Source organism: Pantherophis guttatus, chromosome 1 (assembly GCF_059756535.1).
Source record: "Pantherophis guttatus breed Tessera chromosome 1, ASM5975653v1, whole genome shotgun sequence".
NCBI classification, from domain to species: Eukaryota; Metazoa; Chordata; class Lepidosauria; order Squamata; family Colubridae; genus Pantherophis; species Pantherophis guttatus.
The window spans coordinates 276,637,104-276,655,216 of NC_142063.1; the positions used below are offsets into that span (position 1 = coordinate 276,637,104).

General features: G+C 38.1%; 1 protein-coding gene across 2 annotated transcripts in view; it reads left to right on the forward strand.

Annotated features, from left to right (window-relative positions):
* Window positions 1-18,113, forward strand: part of MAP3K21 (mitogen-activated protein kinase kinase kinase 21) — a 46,598-nt gene that overhangs the window by 5,836 nt on the left and 22,649 nt on the right. For both annotated transcript variants that reach the window (XM_087882952.1, XM_087882953.1), the window contains exon 2: window positions 13,045-13,225. In XM_087882952.1, coding sequence (XP_087739078.1) covers window positions 13,045-13,225 — 181 coding nt within the window. The remainder of the gene's footprint in view (window positions 1-13,044; window positions 13,226-18,113) is intronic.

Sequence of the window (18,113 nt, forward strand, 5' to 3'; positions counted from 1 at the left end):
AAAAGTAGTATAATGAAATCAATCCTGCAGCCTCTGTGGTACTTAAATTGGTGTGTGGAGTAATGCAGATGCTTCTTCATTGAACACTTCACCAGTGCAAGGTTGTCGTCAGAGGTTTAAGGAGGTCCAGATCAGGAAACTAACTGCAAGAAGACCAAAACTAGGTTTTACTGATTTAGACTACATTAACAGAATCAAATATTCACAGTAACATTGAGCTCACTTCTACAACCGTTCTCCATAGTTCTAGGACTTCCTTATGGGTCTCAATTCTAAATGACTATTTAAGTAATTGAAAAAAAGGATTGTGGACTGTATTCTCAGTTGCTCATAAATAGGTCACAAATAGGATCTCAAAGCATTTTTTCCCCTGCTATATCACGGTGGCTCAGTGGCTAAGACGCTGAACTTGTCAATTGAAAGGTCGGCAGTTCAGCGGTTCGAATCCCTAGTGCCACGTTAACAGGGTAAACTCCTGTTACTTGTCCCAGCTTCTGCCAATCTAGCAGTTCGAAAGCACATAAAAAATGCAAGTAGAAAAATAGGGACCTTTGGTGGGAGGGTAACAGCGTTCCATGCACCTTTGGCATTTAGTCATGCCAGCCACATGACCACGGAGACATCTTCAGACTCTTCGGCTTTGAAACGGAGATGAGCACCGCCCCCTAGAGTCGGGAACGACTAGCACATATGTACGAGGGAACCTTTACCTTTACGTTTTTATGTCCCCATGATGCTTCCCTTATGAAGTTATTCAAAGTTAGGTGTATAAAGGTTGTTAAATTTCGTGGTGCAAAGTCTGCCACCATAGCAAGTGTGGGAGGTGGTAACGGTTCAAATCCTACCCCACAGCCCTGGAACTTATTGTGTGGCTTTAGTTTGGCCGCCCTTTTTGAGCCCAATCTACATCATAGGACTGTTGTTGTGGGGGAAAATATTTGAATGTTATGTAAATCAATGTTTCTCAAACTCAGCAACCTGAATATGTGTTGTTGGCTGGAGAATTCTGGAAGTTGAAATCCACACATCTTAAAGTTGCTAAGACTGAGAAACAGTGTTGTATAGCATCTTCAGCTCCTGAAGAAAAGGCAGGATATAAATAGAATGAATGAATGAATGAATGAATGAATGAATGAATGAATGAATGAATGAATGCTGTTTTAGTAATTACCGTTCGTTTTTTAATCATCTTTTGAAAGAAATGTATGTGTTTCTATTAAGAGGAGATGTGGTTTGTATTTGGTTGAGTCATGAGATGTTGCAAGAAATTATCCTGCTTATAGTCATAAATTACAGAATTCCATTATTTGATAGGAACAAGTTTCAGTTTAAGGACCTACGTGTGTAAAATCTTTGTAACCAGCAAAAGTCTGCAACAGCCTAAAACAGAATATTCAGTATTTTGTTTTTATTTTCAAATCAAATACCTATGCTGAGACTTGGTGAACATTTTATATTGTGGATTAATTAGAAATTAATGACACAAATACAACAAATACTCTGTGCACAAAAATTGGCAGGTTTTTAAAACATCCCATTATTCTTGTTTTTCTTGTGCATAAAGTTATTTTGCTGATGTACAAGAGAGAAGATGTGTGATAAAGAATCCTTTTGGAATTTTGACAGGGTTTGCCAGATTCCTTTGGCCTATTACTGACAGAGATTTTAAAATATTAACAGCAGGAAAAACCTGAGGGGAGGAAGTTCAAATAATTATAATGAATTAGCAGAGAAACAAAGCAAAGAATATTATGATGGAGGACTGTTTTTATACTGATTTCCTATCTTCCAAAGGTTTGTTTATAGATGTGATTATTTGTTCTCTCTCTTGCTTTGCAGATGATTCAGTCTATAGCTGTTCTAGACTCTCTTAAAATCTGTCAGATTAAGGGAGGGGGGAAGAATTTATGCAATTGGATAGAGATCAGAGTATGCAAACTCAAAATTCACAGAATATATTAGGCAACATTAGTGAAGCTAGTCTTTTATCTTGTTCATACCTGTTTCTCAGTTAGGTTTTTTAAATTCTCTGTTGAATGCCAACATATAGAAGAATTCTTTGTTGGCAAAATTAACCCCAATTTTTTTCTGTGGCAGAAAATTCTGTGGGAGAATGTTTTAATGCTGTCCAGTTAACACAAATACTATTCATATATATTATGAATTTATAATGTTATACTATTCTACTGCACTTTTTATAAAGAAGAAAGACTATTTCAGTCTCTGCTAGAACTGGATAAAAATTATCGCAATGATCATCTGCTTATTATGTCATAGTGGGCTTTAATTTAAAAATTAGGGAGAAAGCTGTCAAATTCTTAAATGTTGTTATCAGTGCTAGGCCATTGGTGGCTAAGTCTGAATTTACTTGTATTTGTATACTTTGCATAGTTGGTTAACTATTAAGAGTTAATGATGAATAAAGCATCCTTCTCAGTCTGATGCCTTCAGAGGGCACCAGATTAGGGGAAAGCTTGATAAAAGACTTCTAGTTCAGGTTCAGGTTCTCAGTTTCATATAAACTGAGATATGAGAAATGAGCTACTGTATATTGATATTTTGCTAATTTCTCATTTCAAATGGTTGTCAAGAAGTCTCAAATCTAACAATTTAAATTATTGCCAGAAACATTTCTTTAAATTATTCTTTTCATAAAAAGAATACACATATTTTCTAAGCAATTTTAGTACATAGTAATCACATCTCGGAGATATAGGTTTAGTTTTTAGACAATACATGCCAACGTTATAATTCTCATTTCTTTTTTCACATCAGAGTTCATTAAACACAATTGTGTGGCAAGTCATTTTATTTAGTAACAAAACAAATATGTAGTTGTTAAATCATTAGGAGGTGAACCAGCTCCAATTCAATTAATCATGGATGTCAGAAAACATTTTTGTCATGAGGTGCTAGGACAATCATCACCACAACCACCAAACAGGATTTTAAACTGTGTGAATATAACTTGTCTGTTCTGGTTAGCCTTCATTTAACAAACAACCCAAACTAAACCAACAACATATACATGGAAGGACTATGTCTTCTCAATTGTCAAGTAAAAGCCAGCCTGATTGATGCAAAGCAATAGAGGGTGGGATAGACATATTATAAAAAGTTATTAAGAAATAAAAATTAAATTGGCAATTTCAATGAAGTCAACCTTTGGAGTTTTAAATATTGGGTGATTTATACAGAAGAACATGGTGTTCTTCCATTTTGTATGGACATGAAATACCAGTTCCCCTGCTTTTCCAAATAATTGTTACTAAATTGGAATGCATGCCACTTATTGTCAGCTTTAAAGCAGCACATAAGCAGAAAAAAATAAGGTTTCAATTTAAAATGAATTACTATAAAGAAAGAAAAAAGACACTGAATATTGCAGAAGAGGTACTGCTGTAACAATAAAGATGTTTATCCTCTGGACCTTAGGTGGATACGGGTACCTCTTGACTTACAACCATTCGTTTAGTGACTATCTGAAGCTACAAAGGCACTGAAAAAATGATGTTTGACTGATTTTCACACTTATGACCATTGCACCATCCCAATGGCCACATGATCAAAATCACATGGCAAATGGCGCGTATTTATGACAGTTGCACTGTCCCTGGGTCATGTGATCACCATTTCTGTCCTTCCCAGCAAGCAAAGTCAATGGGGGAAGCCACATTCACTTAACAACCGTATGAGTCACTTAACGACTGCAGCTATTTGCCTAATATTTGTGGCAAAAATGGGACAAAACTCACTTGATAACTGTCTTGCTTAGCAATGGAAAACTCCATTGTGATGTAAGTCGAGGACTACTTGTACTTCCGTATAAAGTAAATAATACATTTTACTCTTTTTTTTACATCTCATTATCAGATGGATCAACAAAAGGGAAACTGTAAAGTTTATTTACTTGTTGCATTTTGACTATATTAAAATGAAAATTCAGTAACGTATCAACCAAACTTTTATTCAAAAGGTTAAGACAGGGGTCTCCAAACTTGGCACCTTTAAGACTTGTGGACTTCAACTCCCAGAATTCCTCAGCCAGCAAAGCTCAGCAAAGCTGGCTGAGGAATTCTGGATGTTGAAGTCCACAAGTCTTAAAATTACCAAGTTTGGAGACCCCTGGGTTAAGAGAAGCACATCCAAATGTTACGCATAAGGGAAGGTGTATTTCTTTAAAACAGCATGGCTAGAGTATTTAGTAACCTGGAGATGCTACAAGTACAGGCATGCCATCTTCAATATCTCCAAAGAAGGATGCTGCTTTATTCAGGCAACCAGGCTTTGTATTTCTTTAGCGCTGTTTGCTATTTTATGCACAGGCTTGTCGTACAGTAACGGGAACTTTATTAAACTATTCTTGGGTAAGATCTCTTTCACAGTTTGCAGCAATGACAGGTTTGTTTCTTCTACAACTCATGGTGGACGTTCTAGATACATTTCCTGAGAACTGAATGAATGTGCACACTTTTCATTTCACCTTCTGTACTTGGCCCTCTCCAGACCCTCACATCTCATGCACAAGTCCAAAACTTAACATTTTTTGACTTTGTATTTTTAAGGATAAGCATTAAGGTCCTGGTGATGTATGGACTCTGTGCCTGATGTGCAGAGTAGGACTGACCACATCTATTATTCCAGATTTCCCTAAGTTGCATAAGTAAAACTTAGACTCTTTTATTTGAGTTTTTCACCGACATCTTGCATATTTGACTTTTCACTGATTTTAAGATACAAAAATGTAAAAGAAAGAAAATACAGTGATACCTCGGTAAGGGAAAGGTTCCCCTCGCACATATGTGCTAGTTGTTTCCAGCTCTAGGGGACGGTGCTCATCTCCGTTTCAAAGCCGAAGAGCCAGCACTGTCCAAAGATGTCTCCGTGGTCATGTGGCCAGCATGAGTAAACGCCAAAGGTGAATGGAACGCTGTTACCTTCCCACCAAAAGTGGTCCCTGTTTTTCTACTTGCATTTTTTACATGCTTTCGAACTGCTAGGTTGGCAGAAGCTGGGGCAAGTAACAGAAGCTCACTCCATTACGTGGCACCAGGGATTCAAACTGCTGAACTGCCAACCTTTTGATTGACAAGCTCAGCGTCTTAACCTCAGTCCTCGTAATTAATTGGTTTCCAGGAGGTGCAATGAGTACCAAATAAATTTGTTCCATAAGGAATAATATAAATAAATTTAATGCATTCCCAAACCAAAAACAATGCACATTTTAAGGCAATGTGTAAAAAGATAGGATTGTATATCATTACATGAGAAATAAACCTAAAAATGAATAAATACCTAGATTACCATATTTTTCCATCTATAAGATGCCCCCGTGTATAGGACGCCATGGTTCTCCTCTTGCACCCCCATGTATAAGACGCCCCTCCATTTTTAGGTAAATATTTTTAAGAAAAAGTATCATCTTATACACAGAAAAATACAGTAAATAAAATAAAAACTTCATTTTACCTGTACTGATGACAAAAAAAGTGCAAAAATACACAAAATGACCACAAAAGCTAAGAAGACCATGAGGGGATGTGTACATGCAACAGAGACCATGTGATTAACATGTGACTGCTTGTTTTGGCTAGAAAGGGTAGAGAATCACGAGGAAACTGACACTGCCCAGATCTAGCCTGCATGTTGAATACCAAACAAATGACGAGTAGCAGGACAAAATTTTCTCATCAAAATGTGTCGAGTACTAAATTCGATGAGTTTAAAAGTTGAGTACCAAGATCTGACTGTATACAAGAAACTGAAACAAACAGTAAGAGAAACAGAAATCAAAGAAAAAAAATATGTTATCAGATGTACAGAAAAGAACTCTGTTTTTAAACACAACATTAAACATAGAGCACATGGAGTAATAAGTGAACCAATTTGGTGTAATTGTTAAGATACCAGGCTAGAAACTGGGAGATTGTGAGTTCTAGTCCTGCTTTAGGCACAAGGCCAGCAGGGTGATCTTGGGCCGGTCACTGTCTCTCAACCCTAAAATATAGGCAAGGGCAAACCACTTCTAAAATGTTGCCAAGAAGACTGTAGGGACTAGTCCAGACAATTAGTCAATAGTTAACGTTGACTTAAATTGCAGAAAATAATAACACCAAAGTTTCCCAGAGTCACTTTTCAGAGTGAAATGGGCAGCGTATAAATTTAATGAATAAATTAATAAATAAATAAGACAAAACATGGAGTCATGTTGATCAGTCTTTCTATTAGATTGATAAGCAATCAATTCATATGCAGTGATTTCAGTACAAGACTGAATCATAATAGGCTATTTGTATTTTGCTGTATTCCTTGCTTGATAAATCAAAGTTTTTCATGCATTGGTAAATTCCCAGTCCCTGGTATATAATTCAACACTATGCTTATATCTTTAAATACCATTTTCCCCAAACAATATTAAAAGATTCATGGATATTTATCTAAAATGGGTCAGTGGTGGGACAAGCATGTATTATACGTGTCTTATCATTTTACACTTTCTGAATCGCTACTGTATCTTATTCTAAACAATCTCTAAGTTGTCCAATAAAGGAAAAGAAGTTTATTGTTGAATTTATTATAAGATAATAAACTACCCTTGGAGAGCATGTGGAAGATACAGCTGGTGCAAAGTGCGGTAGCACAGGCAATTTTGCGGGGCCCAAGAATGGTCCCTGTAACACCACCGTCCCGCGAACTGCATTCGGTGCTAGTCTGCTTCCAGGTGCAATTCAAGGTGTTGGTGATCACCTTTAAAGCCCTTTATGGCATGGGGAACCAGGTTACTTGAGGGACCTTCTCATTCCACTGGGAGTGGCCCATCCCACCAGTCCTGGCAGAAGAGGCATGCTGTAGATCCCGTCTGCCCGATTATTCTGGCTGGTGGGGTCTAGGAGGAGGGTCTTCTCTGCTGTTGCTCCTGCCCTCTGGAACACCTTGCCTCCCAATGTGAGGTTGACCCAACCCCTCCTATCCTTTCATAAGGATCTAAAGGACTCTGCCAGTTGGCCTTGGGCCCCACTTGGGGAACAGCACAGTGGGGGTGGTTGATTAACAGCAGATCCCACCTCCCCGCACTCTGCCCCTGTTCTCCCCATCTGTGCTTAGGTTTTAATGTTTGATTTTAATTATGTTTTAATTGTATATTTTTGTTATTGTAAGCTGCCCAATAAGATGGTAAGATGGGGGAGGGAGGCATTAAATGTTAGGAAGGGAGGGAGGAAGAAAGGAAGGAAGGAAGGAAGGAAGGAAGGAAGGAAGGAAGGAAGGAAGGAAGGAAGGAAGGGAGGGAAAGAAGAAAGTCCCATAACTGGTTTTTTTTTTTTTTGCAATAAGGTTTTTACGTTCCAAACATAATTATCTTGCAAAATAAATGTTAATATATATAGTGCTTCTTTTTAGAATTATGTTTTCTGTCTTTATAAGCCACTAAGAGTTTCCTGGGAAATCAAACACACATTCTGATAACGCAGCTCCAAAGCGTATAGGTAAGGGGCTCTTTCCTTAGCTAATTTGGGAGCTTCCATTCAATCAGTGGCAGACGTGCCAATATTGGCAGAACAGTTTTGCTTTGTTCTTTTCACTGCTAATGAAATGTTTGTTTTTGCAGGTGTGCTTTTAACTCAAGCCTGATAAGCCAGCCTTCTCTTTGCTTCCTCCAAAACATTGCAGCAGCCATGGCTTGGGTTCTGTAACTTGTTATTCAAGAAATGAAACAACTTGGAAACATTCTGTATAAGGCTATTGTTAATAACCTAACTTTTCAGGGAGTCAACTTGTAACACAGTCATCAAGCTTTGCTTTAATCAAAGACACAAAATAGGAGTGCCACCCTTAAAGTATGTCAGCTGATCTTGACCAGTGGGACATGTGTTACTTGTAACTCATACTTTCCTAAGAAGTATGCTAAATTACTAAATTTGGGTGTTTTTTCTGCAAAGAGGGTAGCTCATATACTTTCTATTCTGAGCAAGGGATTACTTAAAATACAGAGATAAATAGAAGCTTTTCTTTCTGTGGTCTAATAGTGAAAGACTTTGATTTACCAAAATCCATTGTTTTATGTCATGAATCCAACCAAATGAAGGTATTTTTTAATTTTAACAACTTGCTTTGAGTATTTCTAACCCACACCTACCTGATGTTCCATGATAAACCTTAATAAAGATTAGGTAGATTTCTAAAAAGATGACTAGGCATGTTCTAGAAGAGTTATTAGACTGTGATGTGAGTGGTGGTTAAACACACCCTATCTTTAATTGACCCGTGCTTTTAAAATAGGATTAGCTTTATTTGACAGTTGTAGATTTTAAATGGTGGTAAACATGGCTTTAGTGAGGAATAGCCTTAAGTGTAAGCCATAGCTAGAGTAAATATTTGGGTAGAAATTACTGACAATTTTTGTTAAGTCTAGATGTGAACCTGACTAGGAACAAATTAGAAGTTTGAAAGAAGGACAACAATACCAGACGTGTTTTCTACATAGTCCCTTCTGAAGGGACACTACTCATGTACTTATTATTTTAAAAATATTTACAATATTTACAATATTTTAAATGGCATACAGTATTCAAGCACTCTCTACCTTCTCTTTTGTGAACTGTTTATCTTTTATGCTTACTCCTCAGTTACTGTATGTAGTTACGTTTATGATATGGAAGAAATGGAATCCAATGTTATCCATCAGCAGAAGTAGGAAAATCCTACTTAGCAGAACCAGGAAAAGTTTTGGTACTAAATACCAAATATTTTGATATTTGTACATAGGTAATAATAGACATCTAGTTGAAGTAAGATAATTGAGATTAATAGTTTGACTCTTTTTGATGATGAACAATAATCTTAAAACCTTTCTATTGTTGCCAGTAGTCTTCCAAGCTCAACAGCTGCTCATTATGATTAAATCCATTTACAGCAATGGGATATGTCATAAATGAATATGCCCATCAGTACTGTCATTTGAGGGGGGGCTGTTGGGACCCCGTCCCCAAAGATACATGGATTTTGATGGTTTTATTGACAGGGCCAATCATGTCTAATTATTCGAGGTTTGAATTTTGTTGATTGTACAGCTTTGTTTTTATTCATGCATATCCCCCAAATCTATTGGAATCAGGACAGATTATAATTACAGTTAATCAATAAAGTAAATGTGAGAGAAAGTTGGAAGAAAGTTATGCTAAAAAATCTATGTCTTGGTTTTCTAGTTTAGTGGGTGTGTATTTATACAGTGGAGAAGAACAGAAATGTCTGCACGTATCAATTGATAAGGACCAGAGTTAGCAATGTTCTGACTAATAATCAAAGGTTGTGTGCAAATGAGAGCCAGTATGGTGGAGTGATTATGAAATAGATTGGCTCTGGAGAGGCCTGTGTTCTAGCTCTTAAATACTGTACGTGACTTTGGGCCAGTCACTCTCTCAATCCAACATACCATATTTTTTGGAGTATAAGACGCACTTTTCCCATCCAAAAAAGTGAATGGAAATGTCTGTGTGTCTTATACAGTGGGGGGGAGGGGGATTGGTGCAGCGCCGATCAGCTGTTCTAGAACGGGCGGCAGCGGCGAACGTGCCATGGCTCATTTGCTGCCGCCACCCATTTTCCGCTGCCCAAACATACAGTGAACAGGAATTGTTGCTCAGATTCAGTTTTAGCTTATTTTGTTCCATCCAGACAGTCACCAGGTATTGGGACAGGACAATAACAGATCTCCTGTCTGACCCAGAATGGTGATGTACAGTTGGGTATCATCAGCATATTGTTGTTAAGAGATCAGTCTTATAGCATTGGGAAGACAGATGTTTGGCCCTATTTATATAGTGGATTGATGCTCCTTGTGAGTGAAGAACATTTTGCTTATAGATATAAGATTATGCATGGATGAATGATGAAAAATGGGCCAATAAGGAATAAAGAAAAAAAAAACCCAATGATGTCACCAGTGGATAACCTGAACCAGTGGATAGCAGGAGCTTCAGGTTGACATTAAAAAACAGCAGAAAAAATACCAAGTCCTGTTCCCAACCTCCCCCAAAGGAATAGCTGTCTCACCAACCTCTTCTCCCCTTATGTCAAGTGGAAATGCCAGCTAAGGAAAGAATGGAATAATTGTAATATAAGACTTCTCTTAGCTGGCCCAGAGGGGATACCATGGTTGATGGTGCTGAAAGCCACTGAGGGCACAGGAAGCATTTGCCACTTTTATTCATAAAACAATAAACCTGAACTTTGACTGAAACAGGTTCAGATAGCCTCCTATCTCTAGACTTCTCCATGGCTGTCAATGACCACAATCTCCATAACCTTTATCCTGAAAAGAAAAGTTAGAGACAGAGTTATAGTTATTAAAGACTGCTGGGTGCAGATAGGGCCTCTGAAAGTGGAAATATATTATAGCCTATTTAAAAATTGCTGGCAACACCTCTTCTTGAAGAAGAGATTGATAATTTTTTGAAGCCATTTTATCCCCTTTCATATTTCAAAGCTGACAGCAAGGGAATGGCTCACATTCTAAGTGTTAAAAGCCTCTTGGCTTTTTAAGAGGCCAAATTGAATTCCATTTAATTAATATTTAGAAAGAGCAATTATAGCAATTATAGCACATAGAGACTTTTAGATTTGTTGCAGAGTTGTAACAGGGTTGGGTGGACTACAAATATAAAATTAAACAGAGTCTAATCCAAAACCACAGAAAATGTGATTTAAAAAAAAATGTGCCAGAGGACATTCTGTTAATTTTGATGTAATAGATTAATGTGTCTACTCTTTGTGCCAAGAGCAGTGGAATTTAGTTGGCTTCACGATTCTGAATGGACAACAATAGAATAAAGGGAAAAAAGAATTGAAATTCTTCATAGTTGAGAAGGAAGCATTCTAACCTTATCAGTGATATAGTATTATCTTGTGTCCTCCTCTGTCTCCCAATAAGCTACCTCCCCAAGGCCAGTTTCAATGCACATAATCAGGTTAAAGATATCTACTTCCACAGTGAGCATATCAATTTGTATTTTGTACTTTGCATTCTGCATTTTTAGAACTGGGGGTGGCGATTATCAGCCATTGCATTATTGGATAACATTTGCCTGAAATGGATCTCTAGGAACAATATACACCTTCAGTCATCTGTAGTCTTCTCCTCTTTGGATAAACCAATTATTATGGCAAGATGTAAAACTGATAGAATTTAAAACTGGTAATATTTAGAAAGGTGCAATATAACTTGTCATATACTCAGGTGTTAAATAGATTTTAAACTCATTGAGTTCAATGGAGCTTAGACAGGTACAGCCTAAATATACTTTACAAATTTAAATATGTAAAAGGTATTTAAGCTTGATGTAAGGTTGAATTATGATCAAGCAAACCGCAGCACTTTTTGAAATGATGCCTCCCTCCTCCTTTCACCCTGCTTAATCAAATCTGTCCCATATTTTAGGGCTCCTTAGAACAGATGTTAAGATGCCTGGAGACTGCAGAGGAAATGGAAGCTTGCTTTTTTCTTGATACCATCCCATCAACTGACCGATTGGATTCAACCCTAATTTTAGTTCTGAAAAAGAACTTTTATGTCTACAAATTGGAATTAATATTTTGCAAACAAACTGGGTTCAACCAGTCACCCTAAGTGCACATGCGTGGCATCAGTCACTTGTGGAATTGGTTGTCCATTTGTTTTTATTTCATGATTTACGGCTAAAGTAACTTTCAGATTCTGTGTATGTTTGTCTGTTTCTGGGTATATATACTGAGTTTCAGCTATGTATGGTTGAGTGTACAGAATAGGTCCAAGTTGTAAAGGTCACTTGTTTTGATATGAAGCTAATGGGAAGCAAATATCTGCAGAAGTGCAAGAGGGATGGCCTCATACAGGTTGCTAAGCAACAGACCACAAGAATTTGTTCACTCACAAGGCCATGTCGCCTGTTCAGTTTGTTTATGTCAAGCACTCCACCACCCAGAATGACAAACGAAGGTAAGGTGGTGGGGGAAACGTAGCATGTCTGTAGCGGTTGTAATTCTCCATTCTGCTTGTGGTAGATAAATGGTTCTGCACCCCTGCTCTTTTTGTCTCTCCTCCCTTAGGGAAAAAGAAAAAAGAAAATAGAAGACTGGCTGGCTGCCAATTATCACCTTTCCAAATCAGATTGTGTTTGGTTTCGGTTAGACTGCCTGACTGACATGGAATTTGTGGAATTCCACTTTGCATGTGTGGAATTTAGAACAAAACCTCTTTCATTAAAGTACAAAGGCCATCATGTTCAAATCATTAGTTTTACGACATGTTCTTGGGAGTAATTATTGCCAACTTGGGCACTGAGTTTCGTTAAACTTTCTTTGGTATTTGATTTGTGCTTCAGAACAGGTTGATAATATGTATCACTTTTCAGAAATAGTAAAATATTAAACATGTCCCACAGTTAGAAAGATGAGAGGGCATTAGCCTTTTGCTTGAATCCATTTCACGGCCATAGCTACTTTTAACTAGTTACTGGTTAATAGCGTGTTGCAGTATAGATTACCCAGAAGAAAACACCTTAATCTCAATTTACTATCTGTAAACCAGACTTTGACCTGTATCTATCAAGTGTTCTTGAACACAGTTGCTGCCATTAGCAAAGATATATAAACTAAATGCAAAATGCGTATGAATTAGTCCGGAATAATATGTCGACTTCTGATTTTTTGTTCCCTTTGCATGTAGGGTCCCTCATTCTATAAACCTGGTTTCCCCTGTTTTGTGAATATGTTTCAGTGATCTTCATCTCAAATAACCTGGAAAAAACAATATAAGGCAACTCATATATTCTTTCTCTGACGTCTGACTGAACAATGCCACTGTGTTTACATGGCTCTGTAATTCAGGCTTATAGCATTAAACATAGCATAGTAGCTGAAGGAAGAATCTGAAAATAATGTCAGTGTAGTGATAAATAAATACATTTTAAATCAAAATTATATATTGAGTTTTCAATTAAGCAGAGATAGATTATGCTTACATAGTCTTGGTTAGTACAATGACAATGAAAACATTTATGTCTTTTACAGTACTGTTGCTTGAGAAGATAGAAAATGATGATATTCACAACAAAACTCTGAAAATCACAGATTTTGGCTTGGCAAGAGAGTGGCACAGAACAACCAAAATGAGTACTGCAGGCACCTACGCATGGATGGCTCCTGAGGTCATCAAATCATCTGTGTTTTCTAAAGGAAGTGACCTTTGGAGGTAAAGTGTTTAAATGACTTCTATATAACTAAATAAAATTTGAGTCAACCTTATGTTCAATGGTTTTCTCCTAGTATGCATGCAAAATAACCTTAACAGGGTCTATTTTTTATTGACAAGGGGTTTTTTAAAAAATAGAAGATGCTTAATTTTTAGATTTAAGCAGTAATTGCATAGTACTTTTAAACTGTAAAGGATTTCAAAGTAGTATAAATAATAAACAGGTTCTGAAACTCATTGAAGCCTAAATAATTCTAGATGTGGAATTTTAGACATTACTCTGTGGATTCTGTGATAGGAAAATGCAATTTTGTGAGTACAATAATTCACAAAACCCTCCCATGTATTAACAGTTTCTTTTACTCTATAAGTGTTGTGTGTGGAGAATAGTACACATGGTTCTTAGCCATAGGGCTGTTGGAGACAGTACAGATAGTCCTCGACTTACAACAGTTCATTTAGTGACTTCAAAGATACAATGGCACTGAAAAAAAATCTTATGACCATTTTTCCCACTTACAACTGTTGCAGCATTCTCATGGTCACATAATCAAAATTCATATGCTTGGCAATTACGGTAATTCATATTTATGACCATTGCAGTGTCCTGGAGTCATGTGATCCCCTTTTGTGACCTCTGACAAGCAAAGTCAATGGGGAATCCAGGTTCACTTAACTAACTTAAGAACTGCAGTGATTCACTTAACAAGTGAGAGGAGCCTGGACAGCTCAACAGACAGAGCACTGTAATTTAACACCAGCTGTCTGCAATTAAAGTAAGATCAAATCTCGCCAGGCTCAAGGTTGACTCAGCCTTCTATCCTTTCTAAGGTAGGTAAATTGAGGACCCAGTTTGTGGGGGCAATAAGCTGACTTTGTATAAATATATAAAAGTATGAAGGCTATTGCTTAACGCACTGTAAGCCGCCCTGAGTCTCCGGAGAAGGGCGGCGTATAAATCAAAATTTTTAAAAAAAATGTGGAAAGAAAAGTCGTAAAATGGGGCAAACCCATTTAACAAATGTTTCACTTAGCAACATAAATTTTGGGGTCAATTGTGATCGTAAGTCGAGGGCTACTAAAGTTTAATGTGGATTGATTCACTGTTTTCTACACAACATGCTTAAATAAACCATAGTTTAGCACAAGGTACAAAGGCCCTCGCCTCCTTCCAATCTTTTTGCTGGAAGATGAGAAGGCATATCTGGAAGGACAGGTCTACTTCAGAGAGCTTTTTGTCAGGCCGACAATATTCTAAAAGTGATCTAATATGCTCTTTAATTAAATGGATGTATGCTGTAATAAATCTGATACTCGTGTATTAATAAAGGTGGGTTGAAATAGCTCTCAAAAACGTAATAACTAGTGACAGGACGATATGAATTCGACATTAAAAAGTAACGTTTTATGCCAAGAGACAATAATACCAAATTTAATTATGGAGAATAAGCCGCTTTGTCAAATTCTTTGGTTTGAGCAGTTATTCTGCCTTGGCTTCCTGGTTTGGATATATTACTTCCGATTTTTTAAGTTTTATAAACTGGATCGAAGACAGTGTCAAACCCATGTTTAAAAAATAAAAAGCAAAAGAAACATAGGGTTTATATATTCTTATAATGCAATTACAAAGAGGCCTTCTAAGGCAGGGGTCTCCAACCTTGGCAACTTAAAGCCTGGCGGACTTCAACTCCCAGAATTCCCTAGCCAGCCTAGCTTTGCTGGCTGGGGAATTCTGGGAGTTGAAGTCCGCCAGGCTTTAAGTTGCCAAGGTTGGAGACCCCTGTTCTAAGGCTTTATCTTCTACTGTATATTACCATACTTGCCATGTTATCCAAACCAAGTGCTTAATGGAAATAAGCTAATGTCAAAAAAGGTTAAACTGTTGTTTGTTTAATTGTGGTTTTTTTAAATACACTGTCTTATTTGACCAATTCCTAGTTCACTTTTACACCTGTTCTTATCCTACACCTATGTGAATTGGTGGGTAGAGCCCAAAAATCAGCAAGGAGTCAACCAGGAATGCACAAACCAAGCAGTGGCTCCAAGCAGTAGTTTCCTCACTGACCCCCTAGCTGCTCATCCAGCTAATCCAAAAGCAAGCAAATCCTATTCTGTGGCCTTGCAAAGTATGCATTCCATTTCACAAAACTAAATATGTTCCCACTAATGTTTAAAGCTTTTAAAATTCATAACACTCTGACCAGTGGTGGGTTCCTCCCGGTTCGGTCCGGTTCGGCTGAGCCGGTAGCGGTGACAATATGACATCACCGAACCGGTTCTCCCCCCCGCCCTCCCACCCCCCCATCCAACCACATTATTCTTACCTTTTATTTGGTCCCACCCCCAATCTATTGCTGCCTCCTGAGTCCCAGCTGATGACTAGAGAGGAAAAAACTGTTTAAACTCTTGCCGTGGGGCTTCAAAGGGCCGTCCTACAGTTGATCAGTGTTAAAAGCAAACAAATGAGTCGGGTCGTAAGTGTGAGGACTGGTCGTAAGTGCGAGGACCTTCCAGAAATGACTCTGACCAGCTAACCACGCCCACCTAGTCACATGACCTCCAAGCCACACCCACAAAATAAGCCACGCCCACAGAAACGGTAGTAAAAAAATTTAGAATCCACCCCTGACTCTGACTAATCTGAAATAAAAGCCAAACCTTCTGAACTCCCCTCAGCTATTCTAGTAGCCAACGAGGAGGAGAAGCACCTAAGCCCAACGTTTGCATGTACACGCTTGTAATTCTAAGCCATGATTTAGTATAACATCTAAAAACAGCCACGAGAGACATCAAGTCTACCCAGAACACAGAGATTATTTTGTAGACAGAGTCTATACAGCTTCAAGCTCCTCTACAAAGCCTCATGGGTCAGTTTTCCTTTTCTTAAAACAGAAGAAAGTGAAAGCTGATAATTAAAAACTCTGGATTCCCTTTGTGCTTCTTTGCTCCTTTTGTACACCCTTGATTATTATTTTCCCTGTAGCAAGAAAACGCAGAAGCTTTTTTGTTAGTTTTATCTTCAGCATTCTTTGATCTTTAAAAAGAGAAAAAATATTACACGCCCATGTTTATTCTTAACTTGTTGCCTACTAAACTTAGATCTTTTTTTTTTTTAATGCATTCCACCGTAGGAAATTTCTTAAAGTTTTTATGCATCCACTTGCTTAGGAACAATTTCATTTAATTCTTTTTGAAGGTGAATCAAAATGTTCTTAGCACTGTAGGCTGAGTTGCATACGGAAAGGAGTGGTTGCCAATGGCTCAGTTTCAGCGTAGTTACAATGCAGGAAGATAAACTATCCTTTTTTTCCCCTAAACAATTTAACTGCAGGCCCCAGTTACCTTCTGTTATCATCATGCCCTTTGAGAGTGAATTCCTTTTGAGGCTTTGCACCTTGACATTACTTTTGATTCTTGAATATTTGCTTTTCCTGCTTTTTTTTTAATCTTGCATTTTCTTAAGTAATTATGCAAAATAGATATACAAAGATGGAACTTGATTTCTGCTTAGTAAGGCCCATGAAGGAGAATCTGGTTGTGCTGTTCTGATCTGCCTGATCTGCCCTTCCCACACACTGAATTGATAGTATACTGGCACTTAAATGGAGATGAAGCCTGTGTACATCTCCCATAATCCCTGAAGCTTTTTGCTAAATCAACAAAGGAAACACTGATTTCTTGTTTAAGGAAGGGGAGTAATGGTTACACGGTGATATGCTGAGGCCTCCCATTTACATACAGATAAAGCAAGGCAGAAATGGGTGCCATTTGCTGCATGTTACATTCATTGCTAGTCTTTTTGTACACTGCTTCAAATCAATCCTAATGCTAATGACATTTACTAGGCTCTGTTATCTGAACCCTAACCCTAACCTGACTTGGTGGCTCAGTGGCTAAGACACTGAGCTTGTCCATCAGAAAGGTTGTCAGTTCGAATCCCAAGTACAGGTCTCCTGCGTGAGCAGGGGGTTGGACTAGATGACCTCCAAGGTCCCTTCCAACTCTGTTACTGTAAAAAAAAAAACTCTGAAGACATTTCATTTTCAATCCTTATGGGTCGATCGGCTCAAATACACTATTGTGAAGAAAATCAACCAACTTCCCTCAAGCTCAAGAACATTTTGCAAACCAGCTTCACAAAATGCCCCACCTAACACCATAAGATCATCAAGCCTCCTGTAAAAGAAGTGATAATTTGTTCCCTTTTGCAACTGAAGAATAACTAAATTTCAATCCACTTCAAGTAAAGTTTTACAGAACAACAGTGAAATACAAATGTTGGTGTATATTATTCTGGCGGAAAATCTTGGGGGAAGGAATAATTTAATTGCCTGCATAATAAAACTTTTCTGGATTCTAATATCCTGGAGGTTTAATATGTTTCATTTTGCTGCAAGTGCTTATAGTATCAAATCTATTTTGGGGAGGATGCAGTCCATTGCAATGGCATTGTTATAGAGCCGTGATGGCGAACCTATGGCACAGGTGGCACACGTAGCCATATCAGTGGGCATGCGAGCTCAGCTTCTGGTGGCAGAAGTTGGCAAATGGGCTGTTTTCAGCCTCTGGAGGACCTCCGGGGGGGTGGGGAAAGCCGTTTTCGCTCTCTCCAGACTCCTAGAGGGGCTCTGGAGCCAGATAAGAGAGAAAAACAGGCCTACCGGGCCATCGCTTGCCAGGAGCAGGGGGAGCGGGGGGTCGCATGTACGGGGGTGGGGTGCATAGAATTATGGGTGTGGGCATGACTACCCTGCTCCCCCCTCCTGGCACGCGATGGCAAAAGGGTTAGCCATCACTATTATAGTGCATCCTTCCTCAGCTTGATGCTTGTAAGATATATAGGATTTTAACTTTCTTCAAACAGCCGCATGGAAGTTGGGGGTTATGG